At 36.6% G+C, this 26125-nt stretch overlaps 1 protein-coding gene across 9 annotated transcripts in view; it reads left to right on the forward strand.

The window, feature by feature from the left end:
• LOC106882224 (mitogen-activated protein kinase kinase kinase 5) overlaps positions 1-26125 on the forward strand; it is a 294987-nt gene that overhangs the window by 188657 nt on the left and 80205 nt on the right. For all 9 annotated transcript variants that reach the window (XM_089347114.1, XM_089347115.1, XM_052978403.2 and 6 more), the window contains 2 exons: positions 5046-5232; positions 23350-23409. In XM_089347114.1, the coding sequence (XP_089203240.1) occupies positions 5046-5232; positions 23350-23409 (247 nt within the window). The remainder of the gene's footprint in view (positions 1-5045; positions 5233-23349; positions 23410-26125) is intronic.

The following is a 26125-nucleotide window of genomic DNA, read 5'->3' on the forward strand; positions in this document are numbered from 1 at the left end:
TCTGCTGTTTACAGCTGTGTTTGGAAGGAAGGTGTGTTGTATGTGATCATCACATTGACAATGACAAAGAAAGTTGTCATGGAGATACTTACTCAGAGGCCTACACGAAGTTGCAGAAAGTGTATGAAGAGGAATGTATGAGCCGCACACAAGTGTATGAGTGGTTCAGACGTTTTGAGGATGGCCGAAAAAATGTCAGTATTGATGAACGTTCTGGGAGACCTGCAACCAGCAGAACGGAGAAAAACATCATAGAAATAATCGAATCCCCATCCGTGAGTTATCAGAGAGTGTGCAGATTTGTTACGGTTCAGTTCAGTCCATTATCACTGAAGATTTGGGTATGAGAGGCATGTCTACCAAGTTTGTGTCAAAACTACTTTCAGCTGACCAAAAAGACACTGAGGTTTCAGTTGCACAAGATCTCTTTGATTGTGTGGGGAATGATGAAAACTTTTTGAAAACTTTGCATTGGCCTTTGAGCATGTATCACCAAGCTTTTCGCAAAATTTGATGCAGATTCTCTGCTCAGCTGTCTCTGTCATGGTCGGTTCAGTGATCACACACTACACACATTCCTTGCAAGCAATGCTGTAAACAGCGGAAGTGAGCTGGAATGTTAAAACTTAGTGCACTTGCACAGTAGTGTTCAAGGTCAATCTGTGCCAGATGGCTTCACTCTGCATGCCTTAGCTTCGTTACTATGGCAACAGTCTGGATACTTAATGATCAGACCACATATAGTCAATTACATCAACACAATGCAATATTGAAAGGTATTATTTTCTCAAATTTTACATTAGTAGAATTTGAACTTAAAATATAAGGGTATATAAATCAAATAACTCTAAGCGTTTCATTTTCATTGTTCAAATTTTGTCATCCATTCACCAATACACACACACCTATGCACACATGCATGCATATATATATATATATATATGCATATACATGTATATGCACATATACATGTATACATATATATGTACATACATACACACACACACACACGTACATATATACGCATACATTATATTTGTATGCGAGTGGATTTGGTGGGTAGAAGCTGTAGGGAGCCTATTTTGTGTGTGTGTGTGTGTGTATGTATGTATATATACATTTCATCATGTTAAACCACATTTTTTCCTCTCAGTTGTTTTTCCTTTCTCTCTCCATTTTTGTTTTCTCTCAATCCTTTCTGTCGAAGAGTGTAGGCTCAAAATATAAAAGACTTTTCTATTCTTCTTGAGGCTTAAACTAATACACCTGCTTGTTGTTCCTATACCTGGCTTCATCATTTGTTTTCTGTAAATTTGAACTATATATATATATATATATATATATATATATATATATATATATATATAAATATATAAGCAATGTTAATTCTCTAAATGAAGTATTAACAGTAACTGCACGATAAAGTGTAGTATATTGCCACTTAAGTGTGGCTGACCCCTAGGGGTGGATGTTACTGTTGCTTTTAGCCCCAGGAGGACATCTCCTCCAGCTGGCTTATCGACACAGGACTGTGTCCTGTTTGCCAAGGGTAGTTATCCCTCTCACCAACATCTGCAGCACGAACGGATCCGGATTTCAGGGTTATTTCCCTTCGTCGGCGTCCGATAGCCGCTGACCTTGGTGAGAGAGACAAAAACCTGGCAATCTTATATCTTCTTTTCAAGTGAAATTCTTCACTGATATCGAAAAGGTGAAAACAAGCAATGTTAATTCTCTAAATGAAGTATTAACAGTAACTGCACGATAAAGTGTAGTATATTGCCACTTAAGTGTGGCTGACCCCTAGGGGTGGATGTTACTGTTGCTTTTAGCCCCAGGAGGACATCTCCTCCAGCTGGCTTATCGACACACGACTGTGTCCTGTTTGCCAAGGGTAGTTATCCCTCTCACCAACATCTGCAGCACGAACGGATCCGGATTTCAGGGTTATTTCCCTTCGTCGGCGTCCGATAGCCGCTGACCTTGGTGAGAGAGACAAAAACCTGGCAATCTTATATCTTCTTTTCAAGTGAAATTCTTCACTGATATCGAAAAGGTGAAAACAAGCAATGTTAATTCTCTAAATGAAGTATTAACAGTAACTGCACGATAAAGTGTAGTATATTGCCACTTAAGTGTGGCTGACCCCTAGGGGTGGATGTTACTGTTGCTTTTAGCCCCAGGAGGACATCTCCTCCAGCTGGCTTATCGACACAGGACTGTGTCCTGTTTGCCAAGGGTAGTTATCCCTCTCACCAACATCTGCAGCACGAACGGATCCGGATTTCAGGGTTATTTCCCTTCGTCGGCGTCCGATAGCCGCTGACCTTGGTGAGAGAGACAAAAACCTGGCAATCTTATATCTTCTTTTCAAGTGAAATTCTTCACTGATATCGAAAAGGTGAAAACAAGCAATGTTAATTCTCTAAATGAAGTATTAACAGTAACTGCACGATAAAGTGTAGTATATTGCCACTTAAGTGTGGCTGACCCCTAGGGGTGGATGTTACTGTTGCTTTTAGCCCCAGGAGGACATCTCCTCCAGCTGGCTTATCGACACAGGACTGTGTCCTGTTTGCCAAGGGTAGTTATCCCTCTCACCAACATCTGCAGCACGAACGGATCCGGATTTCAGGGTTATTTCCCTTCGTCGGCGTCCGATAGCCGCTGACCTTGGTGAGAGAGACAAAAACCTGGCAATCTTATATCTTCTTTTCAAGTGAAATTCTTCACTGATATCGAAAAGGTGAAAACAAGCAATGTTAATTCTCTAAATGAAGTATTAACAGTAACTGCACGATAAAGTGTAGTATATTGCCACTTAAGTGTGGCTGAACCCTAGGGGTGGATGTTACTGTTGCTTTTAGCCCCAGGAGGACATCTCCTCCAGCTGGCTTATCGACACACGACTGTGTCCTGTTTGCGAAGGGTAGTTATCCCTCTCACCAACATCTGCAGCACGAACGGATCCGGATTTCAGGGTTATTTCCCTTCGTCGGCGTCCGATAGCCGCTGACCTTGGTGAGAGAGACAAAAACCTGGCAATCTTATATCTTCTTTTCAAGTGAAATTCTTCACTGATATCGAAAAGGTGAAAACAAGCAATGTTAATTCTCTAAATGAAGTATTAACAGTAACTGCACGATAAAGTGTAGTATATTGCCACTTAAGTGTGGCTGACCCCTAGGGGTGGATGTTACTGTTATATATATATATATACACATACACACACACATACACACATACATATATCATCATTTTAATGTCCACTTTTCTGGGTTGAACTGAATTTATTGAGACAGATTTTCTCCAGCTTAATATCCTTCTTGTCACCAACCGTCACCTCTTTTCATGTGAGGTAATATTTCTTGATGGTCAGACATGTTCACGCATCATAATGGAAATGAGTGACACTGCTTGTATGCCAGTGACAATCATTTACAACTATTATGCAAGGCAAGGACACACACACACACACACACACACGCACACACACACACACACACACACACACACACACACACTCACAGCAAGTTTCTTTCATTTTCTGTCAGCTAAATCCACTGTTTGGCCCTGGGTTATAGCAGAAACACTTGCTCAAGGTTCCACGTGTGTGTGTAGGTGTGTGTCTTTGTGTCTCCTGGTTTTGACATTAACTGATAGATGTAAATAATTGTCATTGTCATACACAAGGTGTCATTTATTTCCAATATTTTATGATATCCTGTGTAGCCAAGAGGAAATATTTCCTTGCTTAGAAACAGATGAGGGTTAGTGACAGAGAAAGCATCCCTCTGTAGAAAATCTGCCTGTTATAATTCCATTTGACATATGCATATATGGAAACATGGACATTAAAACAATGACAGTATATGGCAGGCTTGCATGCAATTTCCATCGAATAAAAAAATTTCACTCACATGTCTTTAATTAAGTTGTGGAAGACCATCGATCAAGGTGCTATGGAATCACATGCCAAGTAACTTTCTTTACCTTTTTCCCTTTGTCAAAACTTTAATATATATCTCTACATTTGTGCATGCATACGGGGCCATATTTATTTAATTGTATTTTCAGTTCATATCTTTTTCTGATATATTTCAAGAGTTTTCATTGGTGTCATTTTGTTTTTCTATGTCGTTCCTTGTAAATATTACCAGTGCTAATTATAAATATTGTAAATGTTGATGGACCAGTTTTCCATTTAACCTAAGTCCATGGTCTAGTTTCAACTAATAGCTGATACATTTTCACTTAGTATATGCCATGCTATTACCCTGTGGAAAGACACAAATATCATAACTACCCAATTTCCTTCTGTAAAAGCACAAAAAGACCTCTAGTTTTGTTTCTACATAAAAATGTATTATAAGTAAATAATAATGGATGTAATGTGTACATTTATCTTTTCAACATACTCCTTTGCACTAGAACATGGAATTCTCCTTATTGATCTTATTTGCAAAAGCAGTGACCCCAATCTCTGAATGATATCAATGAACTGCATGACATGTTTCAGTATGATTTTTGCCACTGACAACTGAGGAATCAAAAAATCATTCAGTAACTGTGTTTTGCCGTCTACTGATAACACTTTGAGCTTGTATCAATACGTTCCTACATGCAAAAGAAATTTTTTCTGTAAGAGTCTCATAGTAAATGTTTGTCATGTTCCAGCATGCAGGAACATGTTAAATTTAAATTTACACACCATGAATTTCTTTTATCTAATACTTACTTAATTTCTTGTTTAATTATTTTGATTTTTCTCTTGGTTGAGTTACTGTTATGTTGTTTAAAACATATTCCAATAAATCTTTATATAATAATATTGATAATTAAATTTGTTCCAGAATTAATCAAATGAAATAAATCTTTGTTGTTATTTTTGCTTTTATAGTAAATAATTGAAAATGAACACTTCATTAATTACATTAAACCCTCTTATTACATGAAATCTCGAATAAATATTGTCAATGAAATCTACAAGGATATGGGAAAATAATTCTTCAAACAAAATTTCTGTTTTATTCTATACTTTTCAGTGTTCAATTACATCGTTCTACCTCTTCAACAACATCTGACCCTTTGCGGGATGATGCTCTGAGTTCACAATATCCATCTTCTCCAAATAATGCTACCAACAGTTACTCTAGCAAATTCTACCTACTACTCAAGGATTCAGAACAGCGAGAAAAATTATTGAATATACTCAATACAGATCACACAGAGGTACAGTGAATATCATTTCACTATCTTTTTAACAAATATTTTCTATGCAGGTAGCAATGAATGGATCTGTAGTGTGTGTGTGTGGGGGGGGATTCACTATTTGTCATAATCTATTATCATTTTATTCGTGATGCTCAGCCCCCTATCTCTACCACTCATGCCTTTAACTCTTTTGTTACCATACATTTATTACCTTTGTTTCAGTTAATTTTGAAAAAATGAAGTATTTAGTAAAATAACTGACATTATTAAGCTGTATTTTTTACATTTAAATGAAACATTTATATTCAACTAGCGGGACCCATGAATATTTCACAGAATTAATGGTAAACTTTATCCAAAAGACCTGAAAGCAAAGCCACTGTTGTGTCTGTATGGAAAAATAGTTGCTTATCTGCTACTCATTGAAAAGTGAAAGAAATTGAAAGAATGATTACTTAATACACTTTATATACTTTATGCACAAATTTATAGCCTTAAAACACACCACTCATAAAATAAATATTCACTCTTATTTTTCCATTTTCTCCATAAACAAAAAAAAGAAATATCCTGTACATATGATACAACCTTTAGTTAAATTGCGAATATCTGCCACATAAATAACCATGAATATTTTGCTGAATTACACTTATGCACATGCATTAAGTGATAGGTGATATACAAAAACAGTTCAATTAAAAGAAAATGCACTTTTTACTATCCAGTCACCACTGCCTCCAACACCATCACCATCCTCAACTCTCCCTCTCTTCTCTCTCACTCCCCTCTCTTTCTCCTCTCTCTCCTCTTTTCTCTTTTGCCTATCTGCCTTTCTTTAACCTCACCATCAATATCACCCCTCTGCTAAAATTGTTTTTAACTCCCCTCTTCTACTTTCAACTAACTTTTTTAACCACATTATAAATATTACGTTCCCCCTACCTTACATCATGGACACTTCTCTCTCCTTTTCTTTCTTCCTCTTTCTGTCTCTTTGCTTCTGCCTAAGTAACGCAATGACAAGTAGAATTATTATAAGATTAGTAATGAGTATAGACAGTTTGGGGTAAATGAAGGAAGAGCAAATTTGATATTACAGAAAAAGAGATTCATACACATATATACATAGATGCACACACACACACCTACACATTTATAAATATAATGGATATAAACAAGTCTATATTTGTAGATCTTTACAAACATATCTAAATACACATATTCTTATATACAAGTACATATATACATACGAGGTCTGATCAATAATTATCCAGACTTGCCATAGTAACAAAGCTAAAGCATGCAGAGTGGAGCCACTTGGCAAAGATTGACCTTAAACTCTGTTGTGTATGCACACTAAGTTTTAACACTCTAGCTCACTTCCACTGTTTATAACAGTGCTTGGAAGGAAGGTGTGTAGCATATTATCATCACATTGACCATAACGGAGAAAGTTGCCATGGCAATACCTTCTCAGAGGCTTAAACAAAGTTGAAGAAAGTGTATGGAGAGGAGTGTATGAGCTGCACACAAGTGTATGAGTAGTTCAGACATTTCCAAGATGGCTCAAAAAATGTCGATATTGACCAACGTTTTGGGAGACCCACAACCAGAAGAACTGAGAAAAACATTGCAGATGTGCTTGCAGATATGAGGAGAGATCATCAAATCACCATCCGTGAGTTATCAGAGAATGTGCAGATTAGTTACGGTTCAGTTTAGTCCATTTGGGTATGAGACATGTGTCTGCCAAGTTTGTGCCAAAACTGTTTTCAGCTGACCAAAAAGACACTGGGGTTTCAGTTGCACAAGATCTTGACTGTGTCAAGAACGGTGAAAACTTTTTGAAAACTTTGCGTAGGCCTCTGAACAGTTATCACCAAGCTTTTGGCAAAATTTGATGCTGATTCTCTGTTGAACTTTCTTTGTCATGGTCAATCTGATGATCACACACTACACACTTTCCTTCCAAGCACAGTAGAAGTGAGCTAGAACACTAAAACTTAGTGGTGCATGCACAACAGAATTTGTGGTCAATCTGTGTCAAGCAGCTTCACTCTGCATGCTATAGCTTCATTACTATGCCAACAGTCTGGATGATACATATATACACACACATATACTTCTACATACACACATATACACATACACACACACACACACATATATATATGTACATATTTGCACACATGCATGTACATATATGCATACTTACACACCTGTGCACATGCACTCATACAGACAAATATACAAATATTCATATACACTTATATTTAGACATACATACATCATCACATGCTGAATTGAAACAAAGAATGCTATAGTTACATATATCTTTTTGACACAACAAAAAATACAAATGTTTGTATAACAAAATATATAAAGCAGTAAGGTATAATTTTGTCATTGAGAGAGGGTTGAAATATAGATATGTTTGTATACAATTTTAGCAGGTAACAAAGCAAAAGAAATAATAATAGTAATAGCATTTATACATCAATGAGTAGACACTCATAGAAACATGTACACATATATTGTCCGTATATGCATACATTTTATTGTACATAACTGGAACACACACACACACACACAAAATGTGCACACGTGAAAGAAGAGACCCAAAGTTTTTTAATCGTTGTTTTCATAACTAAAAAGGTTTTAAAAAATAATATGAAGTAAGTTTTACATAGTAAATGAATATATAATTTATGGTAATATGTGTTTCATGAAAATTAAGATTGAGCTATTACAGATAATAGAAAGATAGATATACAGATATGTCTTATATATTATACACACATATTCATGTGCACAAAATATATATACCCATATATACATTTTTTTTCTTGTATATATATGTATATATATTTATATGCACACACAGATACATACATATATGAACACATTCAAACACACACACACACACACACACACACACACACACATAGGCATACATATATATAAATATAACTGAAAACCAAGAGGAGAATTGAGTTTTACTCACATCCAAAACTTTTTTTTTAAAACTTGTTTATTCACATCCAAGTTTTCTGCAGCATATATAACAATGACCAACATATGTTTCTACTGCAGTGACTGCACTTTGCTGTATGCAATTATGCTTTGTAGTTGCTGCAATTTTATCAAGAGTCCATCACTTACAACATTTCCAAAGTGAACTAATTCAAACAAGCTTCCTGCATTGGTATTCAGTTGAAGGTGATAGCGTTACTTTTTGAATCGAATCGAATTCTGGTGTTATAATCACCTCTACTTGTATTACAACTGAATCGTATTTCTAAAATGTTCATTTATATTACAGTTAATTGTCTCATATCCTGTTCCTCTCTAGTGTTTATAAGAATAAATTTAGAAGTGAAAATTTGGTACATTTCTCCCACACAAAGGTCACATTTATTATTGCCTGTTTTATAAGGTTTTGCCTTACTAATTATTTCCCAAGCAATGGAAAATACTTTGTCACTATCTTTTAGTACCCAAAATCAGCTTACTAAGGCTGGTAATATTCATTTTGTTTCTATTTCTAAGCAAACTTAAATGATTGGCAATTCTTTGCTTAATATAACATAAGCTAACTCCTATATATAACATAAGCTAACTCCTATATAGAAATACTCTCTATTCTCTGAGGTAATCTTACATCTGTATATGATATTTTTATGCCTACAATTAGAGTTAAGCAGACAGACCCTGTTCCTTGTACAGTAGCATTTAATAGTTCAGCTACTTCTATTAATAATATCCACTTCACATTCTTTAGATGTGATTTCTATATTTTTCTGTCTATCTTCTAAGCTATTAGTCTGTTGCACGTAGACAACATTTTGAGTACTGTGCTTTTTAGGATTCACATCTACTTCCAGGCTAATGGGGAAGTTCACTCAGGTCTCTTCTATTTTATTGGTGGTCAAACCATAGTTCGTATCCTGATACCTAGTTGTGTCGCTTATGGTTTGTTCGCTCATGTTGACATTGTTGCTATTTATTGATCTATAACTATAATTCTGGCTACTATTATTGCTATTGTTCATATGAAAACTGCTAATTTTACTAGCTTTATGTGCTGCTATAATCTGTGCTAGATTTTTGCTATTAGAAAAAGTTAATCTAATCCTATGTTTATTAAAAATTCTATAGTATTTATTGTCTTTTGGAAAATGTTTAGTCAGTGCTGAATAAAACAATTTTGGTATATTGGAAATTATTTGTTTTCCTTAGCGAATTATATACCATTCAATATAACTAGAGGTATCTATATTATTGAGTTATATATTTCTATTTCAACCTAAACTTTTTGTAAAAGTCTGTAATCTATTTATCTGGTTCTTATTATGGCATTGAGTTTGTTTGCTGTTATATTTGACATTATTATTTGTATAGTACTATTTATAGAGCTAATGTATTGTTTACTTCCCCTATCTGAATGGGACCACTTAGTAGGTCCATTCATATCTAAGCCACTTTGTACTTTATTTGGCATAGATTCATGTAAATTTTTACTCATTTTGTTTCTAGGTACTCTATTGTTATATTCTAATTGCACAGACTTCCTATCAATAACTCTTCCTACTGTCTATACTTTTTGGTTAGTGGTGTTCTTCATATTATGCATTCTGTTTTGATTATTGTCAGGATGGTTCATCCCATTACATATTTAATTTCTATTATTACTACCGTCAAAGAAATAATACCGTTATTATTTTTATTATTACTACTGTTAATTTTTCTCTATATTCTGCCCTCTCTAATGCTAAATTATAAAAGTCTTCATTTAGTTTAAATACTTCCTCGTTTGCTGAGAGGTTAATAATGTGGGTTGATATATTTTCTACTATAGATCGAGTTATACTGTTTGGGGAATTGCTATTTTTGTGAATGTATCTAAGGTTTGTATTAAGTTTATGATATGTCCTGTATATACCTGTACAAGAAAGTTAACTGATTGTTTGGGATTGTTACTAGACACAGTCACTTAACTGTTACAACTTAAAGTGATGGTGCCAAACAAATTTTCATGTGACATCAAGGAACAGACAGAGCAGGGACTTAAGAAAATTTCAAAACCTAATCATGTGATCATCCAATCAAATTGTATCCAAAGCAGACACTAATTTGACCCATGTTCTCTATATAAAAACAACAGAATTTTTGGACTCCAGTCAGAAGCGAGATAGCTGCAGCATAGCTCAACTTCTGAAAACCAGAAACCAGTTAATCTTTAAAAATTTAAGAACAAACAATCTAAATGAATCTCAGTGCATTCTCAACTTCTTTTTTCTATATTTCTACCCTTGTGGAATAAAATAACTTTGTTTTCTATATGTGTATATATATATATATATATATATATATATTGTAGAAAAGAAATGTGTCTGTATGGATGATGGTTCACTTGCATTAAATGAGGCTGCAAACAGAGAGGTTTGGAGATGCCACTACGATAGATTTCTTAATAAAGAGAATGAATGGGAGAAAGAGAGTCTACCGAATGTCGACTCAACAGAGGGACCAGCTATCCAAGTTGACAGTACCTTGGTAGATAAAGCAATCAAGAGTTTGAAGACAGGGAAAGCCCCCTGGCCCATCAGGAATCACTGCAGAGATGCTCAAAATATCAGGCAGTGTCGGCTATGACCTAGTCAGCCATATAGTTAACCAGCTGATACATGAAGGGGTCATACCCAATGACTGGTGTAGCAGCACTATAGTCAACTGTTACAAAGCTAAAGGTGACGCTTTAGATACAAATAATTACAGAGGTATCAAATTGTTGGATCAGGTAATGAAAGTTACAGAGAGGGTCATAGCTAACTCATTAAAGAGAGAATCAGTCTAGATGAGATGCTGTTTGGATTCGTGCCAGGGAAAAGCACCACTGATGCTGTATTCCTGGTACGACAACTACAGGAAAAATACCTAGCCAAAGATGAACCTCTGTACCTGGGTTTTGTTGACATGGAGAAAGCCTTTGACAGGGTCCCCTGATCCCTTATCTCGTGGTCAATGACGAAACTAGGGATAGATGAATTGTTAGTGAGAGCTATGCAAGCCAGGTACAAGGATGCTGTTAGTAAGGTGAGGGCAATGAGTACAGTGAAGAATTCCGAGTAATGGTTGGAGTCCACCAAGGATCAGTCCTCAGCCCCCTCTTATTCATCATAGTCCTCCAGGCAATAACACAGGAATTCAAGACAGGATGCCCCTGGGAGCTCCTCTAGGCTGATGACCTTGCTCTAATTGCTGAGTCACTATCAGAACTAGAGGAAAAGTTTCAGGTGTGGAAGCAAGTATTAGAATCAAAGGACCTTAGAGTCAACTTAGCTAAAACCAAAGTCTTAATAAGTAGGAAGGCAGACAAACCACAAATCCCTTCAGGTGGATGGCCCTGCTCGATCTGTAGAAAAGGTGTAGGTAGAAACTCCATAAGATGTACCCAGTGTAAGCTATGGACACATAAGAGGTGCAGCAATATCAAAGGAAGGCTAACTGGGAAGATAGTTTTTGTATGTAGCAAATGCTCAGGTGCTATAAACACTGAAAAGCTTCTGTAACATTCCAGGGAGAAAAGCTAGAAATAGTTGATAGCTTCCGCTATCTGGGGGACCAAGTCAGTAGCGGGGGTGGATGCTCTGAAAGTGTAGCTGCTTGAATAATAATAGTCTGGGCAAAGTTCAAAGAGCTTCTACCTCTGCTGGTGACAAAGGGCTTCTCACTCAGAGTAAAAGGTAGACTGTATGACGTATTTGTATGAACAGCCATGCTACATGACAGTGAAACATTGGCCGTGACTGCTGAGGACATGCATAAGTTTGCAAGGAATGAAGCCAGTATGCTCTGCTGGATGTGTAATGTCAGTGTGCATACACGACAGAGTGTAAGCACCCTGAGAGAAAAATTGGATCTAAGAAGCATCAGATGTGGTGTGGAAGAGAGGCAACTGTGCTGGAATGGTCATGTGTTGTGAATGAATGTCACACAATGGCAGTTGAGGGAACCTGTAGAAGGGCTAGACCCAGGAAGACCTGGGATGAGGTGGTGAAGCACGACCTTCAAACATTGGACCTTACCGAGGCAATGACTAGTGACCGAGACCTTTGGAGATATGCTGTGCTTGAGAAGACCCAAAAAGTCAAGTGAGACCATAACCTGTGGTCTATGCCAGTGGGTGTAACCAGCCCACTTATGAGTACCCCTCATTCATTGGACAATAAAGTTTGCTTGCAAAGACCTATTGAGGCAAGTGAAATCAAAATCAAAATCGCTGACGTGGCAGATGATAGTACCGACTGATTGGTACTTGTGCCAGTGGAACATTAAAAGCACATCGAGCATAATTGTTGTCAGTGTCACCTTACCTGCACATGAAAAATGAAAAACAACGTTCGAGCGTGGTCATTGCCAATGCCTCTGTACTGGCTCCCATGCAGGTAGCATGTAAAAATCACCTTTTGAGCATGGTTGTTGCCAGAACTGCCTGACTGGCCCTCATGCCGGTGGCACATAAAAGCACCCACTACACTCTCAGAGTGGTTGGCATTAGGAAGGGCGTCCAGCTGTAGAAACTTTGCCAGATCAGATTGAGCCTGGTGCAGCCTTCTGGCTCACCAGTCTTCAGTCAAACCATCCAAAAGCAGACGTTAAACAATGATGACGATGATGATGAAATATATAAATATAAAACATCTTAGTTGGTCAAGCAACTTTATAAAATCCCCATATCATCACATTATTAAACATAAACACATTAAAACACCTGGGCATAAAAAAGCATAAAAATACATACATATATATATACACACACACACACATACACACACATATATATATATATATATATATATATATATATATATATATATATATATATACATATATATATATATATACATATACATACTAAAGAGTACAGATGGAATTATGTAAGGAAAAATAAACATGGAATAAATCTACGCATGTAAAAAGCGACTAAAAGGTTGAAAGCAATAAAAATTAAGTAATATTAAAATATAAGACGTAAACCAGAAAGAAGTCCATTTCTACGGCTGTTTCAAAGGACATCACCAAATTTCAGTAATGCATCAAACATTAGGGAACCAAACAGGCAATGGCCCTTTCATCAGGAAAATTATCTTCAAGGATGTTTCACATTCTGGTTGTCTGTCAGAATTCTTTATTACCTACCAGAGGTCAACATAGAAGGGACAGACGACACAAAGACCTACGAATACATAAGTGGGGGTAAAAAAAAAACAAATGAGAAAGATGGAATGAAACAATGAATGGGTGGAATGAAGGCCACTCAACCCCACAACCCAAGTGACCTCATTGAAACTTTATAACAAAACTTTACACAGTTAATGAAACTTTTATAAAAAGTTTGTGGAACGTTTTAACACAATAGGTCCTTAGTTACTGAGTATATAGCTTGGAGACTTAATGTAGGTAATCCGTCGCTATCAATTTCTCTTTCACTCTGTTACAATCCTCTTTTGTTATAAGCGAATATTTCCTCTGAGAGGGCATTCCCTCACTCCCCGAAGTATCCACTCTAGCCAAAGGGAAAGGGTGGGTGGAGGTGGGGTGGGGTAAAGGTTCACATCAACTGTTTGTGTCCCTCTCATTTTTCTCTTTTTCCTTCTGTTTTCCATTCTTCTTTGCTTCCGTCCTCCACCTGGTCCTCTTTTCTTTCCATCTTACTGGGTTCCTCCTAGCTTACTCCTGCAACCTTTGTTATTACAGGAAGTGGAGATTCAATTTTCTAACAAGATTCAATTCAACCACATGTTTTATTTTAATAAAAACTTTGCCTCCAACCTCTAACATTGTGAGACAAATGCGATGATGTTGGCATCAGTGACAATGCATTATCATCTAAACTAGATGAAATTTCTGCAATTAACAACCATGCAGAAGTTTGTGACTTAGTGGCTTGTGATTTCAATTTCGTTTTTGCAATGTAAACTTTTGGTTTTGAAGCATGAGAAAGATGGAAATGCTCGCCGAATGTTTTACATTAGATAAATTATCATTTTCCAGCATGGTATGCACTCTTGCTTTACATTCTCTATTTTCACATTTCCAATATGTTTTTTTCACCATATTTTCTAACTATCCTATAAACAAAGTTAAGACCATCAACTAATTTCACACTGCTTATACCAGTTCCCACTTGATAGATCATTGTAATAGGTTGACTACACAAAAAAATATTGTTGAATGAATAATGAAATTTTAAATGAGTTAAGAAATTATTTTACCCCTTCTTATTGGTTGAAACCTATAAGTACGGGGGTGCAGCTCATCTTTTGTTTTGCGGCAAAATTGTCTTGTGGTGAACTTTGCTATGTGGCAAACTTTCCTACAGCCAAAAATCCTGAGGCAAATTTTCCTGTGGAAAAATGTTTGCAGTGAACTTTCCAGGTATGATCGATAGCGACACTGAATGCAGCAGCTTTTTGTAATCCAACCTTTTGTTTTATTATTATGCTTTTAGCTATGTCAGTTATACGTCTCTCAATTGATCTTGCAGAAGCTGGTATTTCTTGAATTCAAGACAGTATTGTTTCAGCGTTTCGTAAAGCACTGGACAAAATTTTAGTACTTCTCAGAAAGGCGTTTTTGATAAATTTTCCATCTGTAAAAGGTTTACCTTTCTCAGATATACATTGAGCAATTGTGTAACTACATTTGTTGGCTTTATTTTTGGTTCCAAGCATTTGAACAGAAGTGCATTTTTTGCAACTAGAAATAACCGTTTTTATGGCTTCACTTTTCTCATTAGCGTTTTTAAATGTAGTCTGGTGTCTAGTTTGATAGTGTCTTTGTACACTTGATTTTAAAGGAGTCTATTTATAGATGACCCGCAAAGTAGGAGCCCTTTTTTAAGAGTGTCTTTATTTAGACTGGCCGCTATAAGATGGTTAACTAATTTTATGATCTGCACTGCTAAATATACAACTGATTTAAAAAAATAAGCATTTGCAGCTCTAGCTCCTGGTTTAAGTAATAAAGTACATATAAATGCTTTCAGAACCAGCTTATAAACTAGTTAATTGTGCTAACATTTAAAATTTGGTATCGTCAAAATTGTGTTCAGTAGTACTATATTTTTAAGGAAATGTAATACTATGAAATATATCTAACTTCGGATAGTTTAGGCTAGAATAGAGAGATCATAAAAAAGATGTATCACAGCATACTTGTTTCATTTCTTCTAGTCTTTGCATGTCCTCTGCATTCACAACCCAAGTTTTGCAACCATATAGCATTGCTGTTCATTGACAGGCATCATACAATCTGTCTTTCAACCTGAGAGAGAGGCCTTTTGTTACCAACAGAGGTAACAGTTCTCTTAACTTTCTCCAGCCAGTTCTTATTCTAGTAACTATTCTTTCAGAGCATCATCTTTCACTGCTATTCAGTCACCTAGATAACAGAAACTATCCACTACTTTTAGGGAGCCTCCTGGGAATTTTAGAACATTTATTTCCCATTTGCTCTTATTATTTCTTGCTCTTGCACATCTGCCATAAACAAATTCTACTTTCTCTGTTAACCTTCCTATGATTCCACTGTATCTCTTGTGTGCTATAGTTTACACTGTGTACACTATGAACTTTCTACCTACACCTTGTCTTTTTATACAACAAGGCCATTTACTTGTCTGTTTTCCTGTCAGAGTGTGTGATAGGATTGTTAAGCTAAGATTAGTGTTAGATTATATTACTGTAAAATTTATCTTAACATGTGTTCCACAAGCTCAACTGGCAGATGAACAGGACTGTTTCTATGAGTTCTTTCTTCCGATCACCTTGATGATGAACAACAAATACTTTATTTTTGTGGCTGTTGATTTCAATGGATATGTTGGGTAGTACTCCAGTGTGTATATAAAGGTTTTGGTTTCGGTTCCAGAAATGAGGAGGTAACAAAGCCACTGACTTGTTGATCTGCAACATTAACTTCAGAAACCTCCCAGCCACTTGACCACCTTTGAATCTGATGTGCACATGAATCAGACTAACTACATTCTCACCAGAAAACAAGATAGGCAGATGCTTATAAATACAAAGTTCTTTTCTGGTGCAGAATGTACAACCCAGTATAGGTTAGTAGTTAGTCACTTCAGTCTTGGAGATCCAAATCAATCTGAAAAAGACTGGAAGCTTAGGGATCTTTCAAACAGTCTGAGATTTGGAGATGTGCTAATTAAAGTGTTTGACAAAAGAGAGGAGATAGAAATCTATAACATACAGGACAATTGGAAGTTCTGTCAAGACTACATCCTGAGGGATACGCACCACATCTGTGGCTGGTGAAAAATTCCAGCTAGGCCAAGGGTGACATAGTGGTGGAAGAAGGAAGTCAGCAGAGACATGAAAGTGAAGAGGCTGGCTTGGAAAGTTTTGTAGAATGAAGGTAGCAAAGAATTTCACCTGGTAGTTAGGAGAAAAACGAGGAGATAAGTTTATTTAGCAAGAGGAGAAGCAGAAAAGAAGAAATTTTCCAGTATTAAGATCAAAGGCATGAGGTATTCCAGATTGCAAGGCAATGTATCAGAGAAAATTGAGATGTTGTGGGAGAGAAGTGTGTGCTGCAGGATAATGTCGTGCTTGCACTTTGTGATTCTGAAAAGAAAGGGACATGAAGGCGCTATTATGAAAAACTACTAAATGTTGAGAATGAATGGGAAGAAGAAAATCTTTCTAATGTGAACCTGACAGAGGTTCCAACCATTCTTGTAGTTGACAATGTTAAAGATAAAATAATTAAGAATATGAAGACAGGGAAAGCCCTTAGTCCTTAGGAATTACTGCTGAAATGCTTAAATTATCTGGCGGAGTAGGATATTGTCTAGTTACCCATATACTTAATCAGGTTGTACAGGAAGGTATCATACCAAACAATTGGTGTGGCAACATCATAGTCAACTGTTACAAAGGTAAAGATGCCTTAGAGAGAAGTAAGTATAGCGGTATAAAATTACTTAACCAGGTTATGAAAGTCACCGAAAGAGTCAAGGTTAATTAATTAAAATGAGAATTAACTTAAATGGAATGCAATTTGGTTCTGTGCTGGGGAGAAGTACTCCTGATGTTCCCTTTATAGTTCGGCATTTCCAGGGGAAATATTTAGTAAAAAATGAACCACTGTACTTAGCATTTGTTAGCCTGAAGAAAGCTTAAGACAGGATGCCTCACTCCCTTACCTGTGTCACTACAGAAGCTAGAAGTATATGTGTAGCTAGTGAGAACTGTTCAAATCATTTACAGGGATGTTGTCAGCAAAATCAGAGTTAACAATGAGTACAGTGGTGAATTTAGTGTGCAGGTAAGAATTCATTAGGATTTGGTCATCAGTCCCTTTCTATTTATTATAGTCCTCCAGGCCTTTAACTGAGGAATTTGGGGCTGGTTACCCACGGGAACTCTTCTATGCTGATGACCTTATTCTTATAGCTGAAACTGTAATAAAATTAGAAATTAAATTCTAGCTGTAGAAGCAAAACCTTGAATCACAGGGTCTTAAATTAACTTAGCCAAAGTTCTAGTACATATATAGTTGTATAAATATCTACTGTGTATGGAAGCAGGAGGGTATAAAATTATATGAACCTAGCATTATTGATCTTGGCAAGGATATCTGGGGAATAGTCAATATCCAAACCAGTCAGTATATTAAGGAATTAATGGTTAGGTGTAATAAAGTGTGATAAAAATAGTGATTGTACCAGATATTCCATATTGCCTTTATTATTAACATAGCTTAGGTATATAAAAGTGGTTGATAGGATTACAGAAGTAGGATTATGCACAAATTCAGCAAAAGGAGCAGGGGTTCATATCTAAAATGTAGTTTTCAATTAGTGTATGTTAACTTGAGATAAGTTCATGCCTAATACTATAGTGTTGAGCTATATAGCAGCAGCTAACTAGTATACTTTATCATATTCATGGTTATAACTAATATTGTATTAACATAGCATCCTTTTCTTCTTGTATTTGCAGTAAATCCTCAGTTCTTTTTGCTTATTTAGTAAATTCCTAGTGTTGGCTTTAAGAATCTGTAACTTCTGTCTGTCATACAGCCCTCAGAGAAGCCTTCCCATCCTGATTCGACAAGGAAGGGCCAACCATTTCAAATTATAGTTCACAGTTCTAGCTTCCAAATTATAGATGTACTCTTTTGGGGAAGTTGAGAACTTGAGTTTGAGAAGAAATGTCTATGCATTGAGAGGTGCTGCTTCTCAAGGTTTATAGCTTCAATATAGTATTTACCTTCATTCTGGGTCTCTACCACACATTTGTACTCTATGTTACTTTGTATGTAGTTTCTTGGGGAATTCAATGGAAGTTCTGAAATTAATCTGTACGAAGAAGGATTAAGGTAATCTGATGTATTTAATTACTTTATTCCCAGTGAAGTTCAGCAGTGTACTGGATTCATTGGTATTTTCTAAGAAATCCATTTCAGTTCCACTTATATCAGTGATGTTACCTGTATGACCCCTATTTTGTGTTCCTATTCCTGTTTACTTGACTTGAGATATATTTCCATGTATTCATGAAAGTGGGCACTATTTTAAATGTCATTTCAAGGGGAACCTACTCTTAAGGTATTCCCATAGTAACCAGGTTTTGTTATGGAGATTACACTTACATCATATCTATTGTGTTTGAGTCAATTAGAAATAGTGGCAGAGTATAACAACTTTATAGTATTGGATTGTCAGATAAATTCATTCATTTCTTTTTTATTTCAATCCTTACTTTTCATCAACAATTTTAACAAATCAGTCAATATGGTCTCCTTTGTCATTCATGACCATTTGCCTGTGTTCCACTAGTCTGCCAATGCCTTGATAGTAGAAATCATTAGATCTTGACTTGAAGAATTCATTGAGCCACATTTTCAGCTCCACATCATTGTGGAACAAAACACCTCACAGACTGTTGGGGAACAACCAGAAAAGTTGATAATCTGATGGTGATATATCAGAAGAATGCAGTGGGTACAGTAGAACTTGCCAACATTTTTTGTCAAATTAGTGAGGAGATCATAAGTATTGTTGTGTTCAAGAAACACACAGTGTCACCAGGCTGATCATTTCAGCTGGATTGCTTCATTGAATCATCAAGTGAAGGTGATGGGCAAGAGTATCATCAGAGAATCCCATCTTCTGGGCCAATTTGCAAGTAGATTGGTACAGATCCTTGAGGATGAGATCATCCAATCAATCCTCATTGAACTGTACAGCTCAGCTCAAATGAAGAGTCCCCTTCTTTGAAACATGAAAACCATTTCTGTGTAGTTCTTTCAGTAAAAATGCCTTCTCTGTACAAAGCACAAATGTCTCAAGTGATTTTAGCAGCTTTGGAACCTTGATTGAAAGTGAAGAGAACCAGGTGTTGAAAATGCTCATTTTTCTACTTGGCTCTCTAAAGAGATAAAATTTTTCAGATTTCAAAATAATGGACAAAAGTTGTTGAGGAAGAATAGACCTACAAAATCCCTAAAACACTATTATAGAAACATTTTTCATCATAATTCAAATAACAATGGAAAGTCAATAAATGAATTTTTGGTCACCACATGGGCTGGATGTGCACGTCAAGTTTTGCAAGGATGAGTCTGTGATCTGTCCAGACTTCAGCACCACACATGGCCTTTGTCACCCTAACATCCCACCTGTCCTGTCTCCTGACTGACGTAGATGCTTCTAGGACATCTTTTGCAGTTGGACTGGTAAAACACTGTGTTGGTGATCAGCAGGTCAGGCACTGCACTTCAACAGTATATGACTACTGCTGTAGCCCTTACCAACTCCATTTCTCCTAATGACTCCCTCCCATGTCTGGTAGTGTGTATCATCACTGCCATTGAAGTTGCTGAGAATGATGAGCTTTTCCTCCTGAGGCACAGCTGTTATGAGGACTTCCAAGGTCTTCATAAAACTTGTCTTTGACCTCCTCAGGGTTAGTCATGGTAGGAACATAAACTTTGATGATGGTGGCATAGTACTTTACTCTAAGGAGAGCGGCAGAGACATCAGTCAGTCATTCAGTCCTTTGGGGAGGCTGGTTAGCTTACTGATCAGATTAGATCTGATTTCAAAACCCATTTCTATTTCATGATGTTCATCACCATTGCAGTCATTCCAGAAAGAATCTTGCTCAGAATTACAATGTGATGCTGTACTCACAAAGTTCTCTTGTAACAAGTGCTGTCTATCTCTCAGCTTTGGAGCTGCCCATGAGTGTTCACACATTCCATGTGCCAATGATAAGCGATGTCACCAATGTTTTCATCTTGATGTTTCAACCATATGGTTGGGATCCCTGCCTACTGCAGTATGCTGGAGGTGATGAGAGCAATCCTAAAGAGAGCTGCTCAGACACCCAGAGACCTGCCAAGCTCCATTCCTGCTTCAGTAAGTGAAGAACAACCCTATGCCCTCAGCTGCCTGTGTGTAGGCTTGTGACTACAGGTTACAGTGCATCCATGCCTGATGTTTTGTCATTTGTCCATTTCCACAGGATGTGAAGGTGGGTCTGGGTGGTATAATCTCTTGACTTGCATGTGACATGGATGAAAGTGAGGGAGGATTGCACAATGTCATCTGCCTTACTCTCTTTTCTTTAAGTAATTCCAGTGGCAGGACAAAGTCAAGATGACTAGAAATAAGTTGGGATGCAGTGGACTTCTGCGGTGTCCTTCATGTCTCACTGTGCCCTATTTGTGCTCTATTTGGTAGTTTCTTCCTCATGGTCTACTGGGTCCAGTTTTAACATGCGTAGGTAGACAAATCCTAAACCACCAAAGATTTAAAAATCATTGGCTACCTTCACCATGTCTTTGCCTGTATGTGGTCACTGTTGCATGCAAATAGCTTCAAGCAGACACAGGTAGCAAACAAGATGTCAGGTGAGGACCAAAGCGGATGAAGTACAATGCAGCAAATTGTCTATTAACATGATCCTTTCTGCTTTACAGTATAAGACTAAATAGCTTCTACACTTCTATATTTAAGAGATGAGGGATTATTTACATTATTTACATTATTATTTGTATAACCTACCCATGCAGCTGTGGTAGGTTATACAAAGGCGAAACATGTCGCCCCCTCAAAATAAGGGTAGAAGAACATCGCAAAGCTGTGACACGAGGAGATATTGATAAATCGGGTATAGCTGATCATGTATGGCAAAATGGAGACCACCTCCCCCTGTGGGATGAAGTTAAAATAATAGACAGGGAACAACACTGGAAAATACGAAAACTAAAGCAGCAGCACATATGCTAGGACACAACAACCTCCTAAGCAGACTGAGTGCAGATATGAATAGCATATGGGAACCGGTATTGAGGAAGGATAGAAAAATAATAGATTTATAAGCCTTAAAATTTACTCCATAATTGCCCACGGGCATATGGCGTAGTGGTTAAGAGAGTGGGCTACTAACCCCAAGATTCCGAGTTCGATTCACGGCAGCGACCTGATTAATAATAGTAATAATAATAATAATATAATAATAGTAACATCGTTAGGAATGAGAACCCAGGTTCGAAATTTCCCCAAGACACCTGACGAAACGTTGTGTTAACAACAAACAAGATGAAGACAAATGTCTGTCAAATGTAAATAATGTAAATAGCTTCTGTTCAGTTTTTAGCACTTTGTCTCACGTCTTTCTTGATCTTCCATTTACTTTGAATGTGCAGCACTTTTTTTATTACAGCTATCAGCCTCCATGTGCCTGACATACCCATAACAGCACAGTCTTCTCTTTTGCATACTACAACTGATTCCTCTTATGTTCACTTTTCCCCTCAGCTCATTAATACTGATCATGCACACTAACATTGTACATCTAGCAAAGCATGTTTACTTTGTTTCTAGTCTTTGTGAATCTTCTGCATGCAAAGTCCATCTTGCTTCAATGCAGCATCCCACTTCATATACACACACATCCCAGAATCTGCTCATTATTCTGACAAGAGGCCTTTTCTTGTCAGTTCACTGAACTTTTTTTGATCTGTTGTTATTCAGGCTACTACACTTTGCTTTCACTGCTAATTAGATCACTGAAGTAGTAGAAGATATCAACTATTTTCAAGGAACTTTCTGAGCTCCTGGTGTTTACAGTCTCTATACATGTCATAAAGGAAGTTTGTCTTTTATGATCCCATTTTATCTCTTGTGTGTCCATAGTTTACACTTAGTATGTAATGTGAAATTTCTACCTACTATTTTTGTGCATAATATTTATGATTAATTTCCTGATGGTAACGGGGTCCTATCTTTTCACCTACTTACTAGTACTCTAAGCTTTGCTAAGTTAACTTTGTGGCCTTACATTTCTAAGTTTTATTCCATTCATGGGTATCTGATCTTAAGTTCTTGTTATAGCTTGGAGGACTATAATGAACAGGAGGGGATTGGGGACAGATACCTGATGAACCCCTACCTGATAACTAAATTCATTGTTGAACTCATTTCTCACTTTCACTTTTTTGGTAGCATCTCTGTATGTGGTTTATGTGGCTCTTGCAAATCATTCATCTAGTCCTAGTCTCCTCAGCTACCACTAAATCACAGTGCAGAGAGCCTTGTCTACAAACGCTAGGTGACTCTTGTAGTAGCTGACTCTTGGCTAGGTGCTCTTCCTACAGGTGTCACACTAGGAAGAGAGCATCAACAGTTCCCCTCCTAATTGCAAAGTCAAACTACATTTCATTTACTTCTCATCCTAATGAAAATAGCTACAAGTCTTTCAGTGATTTTCATGACTTGCTCCAACAGTTTGTATCTGTGTAATTTCTTCTCTCTAATGTATATCCTCTGTGTGTGTGTGTGTGTGTGTGTGTGAGTGTGCGTGCGTGCGTGTGCGTGCGTGCTTGCTTCAATATATATTTATATTTCTTCAAGCTACATTATCCACTATCTTTTTTTAAGAAGTCAGTGAGTGATGTAAATGTGATATGGCTTCTGGTATTTGTAACAGGTTGAACATCAATTAAATGGTGATGATGTCTCCTTTTTACACTATTAAAGGAAATATTTGACACATTTAATGGTATATTATCCTAATGGTATAATGTTTTTATTTTCAGATCCTAGAAAAATGGTATGAAACTTTGAAACAAGAGAATCACAATACAAAATTGACTGAGGTAAGTCACAAACCAAAATAAATATACTGTGTTTGAGGGATAGGTACACACACACACACACACACACACACACACACACATGCGTGTTTGTCTAGAGATGTGTTTGTATACACACCTTTGAGTTTGTGACTGCATATATGTGTGTGCATGTGCATGCTATGTGTGTAATATATATATATATATACTAGCAGAAATACCCGGCGTTGCCCAGGTTAAAGAGAATAATGAAATCTAAAAACGCCGTCTAGACTACGCATCATCTTTATATATAGAGATGTATATACACACACGCACCCAAACACACGTATATATATGTATATCAATATAAATATATGAAAGTCAATGAAGTTTCGTAAAAGAAGGTGATCATGTACATACTTTCTTGCTGTTGTGATTATAACACCTCATTGTAAACTATGTTCCTTGTTTTCCCTTGTGGAGCATATACAAATAGGTTTTTTGTTGCTGCCCACTCTTGAGCAGCCAACATACAGTTGTCCATGTGAGAAGCAGGGCTCTTCCAAGAGAAGACCAGCTACAGACAGTGTTTGACCCTGATATTTGTTTATGGACATGGCAAAAGTCACACGAAGGGGGAATTGTAGTCTTCTGAATGTAAAAGGAATGTCTGCTCCTGATGGAGTAAGAGGAATTCTTGGAATAAAGACGTCATCCCCTTTTGCACATCCAGAAAGAATGGTAGCCTCGATAACGTGTGACATCATTTTCTAAATAATGCTCATCTGTTATGTTCGGGTTAAAATTTCATCAACATCAAAAATATATGAATTTTCATGGGAGCTATGGCCGTTATGCAAAGAATATAATTTCCAAATTTCATAAAGATCCATTCAGTACTTTTGACGTAGTTTTGGATAAGAAAACAAATGACTAATGTGTGTGTTTGTGTGCATGTGTATGTGTGTGTGATGGGTGTATATATGTATAGATATCTGTATGCATGTATATATGTATATATGTGTACATATTACATGTACATCTATATATATATATACATCTACACATATGTATACATATACATGTATGTATAGATCTATATATCTATATATATATATATATATATATATATCTATACATATACGTGTACATCTATATGTATACATATACATCTCTCTCTCTCTCTCTCTCTCTCTCTATCTCTTTCTCTCTTTCTCTCTCTCTCTCTCTGAAAGTATCTGTCATTACAGTATCGAAATGGTGTACATATACATATATATGTATACATATACATCTCTCTCTATCTCTCTTTCTGTCTCTCTCTTTCTCTCTTTCTCTCTCTGTGAAAGTATCTGTCACTACAGTATCGAAATGTGATTGTTTCAGTTAGTGGAATAGTTTCATTTTTAAAGTGAAAGTATTTGACATGAGTGTTTTTGTTTCACTTTTGACACGTAATACTTAAATAGTGGAGGAGATATTATGTTGCCGTGTGCTCGAACTCTGCAAGAAGTTAATAATTTTTTTTGACTAAAACACAACTGGAACCCTAAGTAAGGCATGTGTAAAATTTGAATGAAATTGGTTGCGTAGTTCTCGAGTTTTAGGGATTCACACAGACAGACAGACAGACAGACACACATTCTCATTTTTATATATATAGATATATATATATATATGAATGATAGGATTGCTCCAATATTTCAGGGGTAGTCTGAAGTATCTAAGCAACCAGGGGATAGTTAAATCCATAGGCACATAATCTCCACAATTGACTTGCTTCTTCTTGTGTTTGTTTCTCCATTCTCCACTTAATTATATATATATATATATATATGATGATGATATATATATACTACTAATATTTCTTTTCTAGATACATGACTGAGTCAGCTATAAGAGCTAGGTAATCAACATATAGAAATTTCCATGTATATATGTATATACTTATATATATTTTTATTTGTATTATGTATTTATATTTTTTTATTTTGTGCAGTGTGTGTGATGGTGTGTATTCATTATTACTAACTTTGTGGCTGTTAATGTTTGTCTGTGTGTGTGTCGGTGTGAGTGCATGTAAAACCCCTACGATGGGCAGATAGTAGCTCTTTAGTCTTGGATGATAAGCTATTGAGGAGAAGGATACTCTGAAATTAAACCTGCATTCTCAAAGAGCATCCATTGATGAGGATCTTTACTTAAATTGTATGGTTGTCTTCTTTAGTCCATCCACTCATCTGTCCAATCCAAATTTTTGATTTTCTGCTGAAATTCTACTCTTACTGTTTTATCCTTAAGGAGATTCACATTCAGACATTTAGGGATACCAGTGCCACTTTGTCTACTTTTTTTCTCTTTATGGGTTATGGTTTTGGTACTTAGAGAGTGGGATTGGGTTAGTGTAAGCTCTCTCCTCACTTTAAAAAGTTTCTGGCATCGGTATTGCTTGAGCAAATTTTGCTGAAGTTACACGAGTTCAATGAATGGGGCTGGTCGTAGCCCGAAAAAAGGTTTAAATACAATTATGAGATCCATAAACTATGAAAATGTAAATGGCGAAAAGTGCTTGGGATCCAGAGGTGAACAGGTCTGGCCCAGCAGGTGCCCCAGGGTATCGCAGCCTGGGCTCAGTCGTCATCCTGCCACTGCATGCAGTAACAACAACAGAAAAGTTTCCATGAATATTGGATGCTGGAATGTAAGAACATTATTAGATTCAGAATCAAATAAAAGACACCCAGAGAGAAGGTCTGCT

Source organism: Octopus bimaculoides, chromosome 2 (genome assembly GCF_046866305.1).
Source record: "Octopus bimaculoides isolate indiv1 chromosome 2, ASM4686630v1, whole genome shotgun sequence".
NCBI classification, from domain to species: Eukaryota; Metazoa; Mollusca; class Cephalopoda; order Octopoda; family Octopodidae; genus Octopus; species Octopus bimaculoides.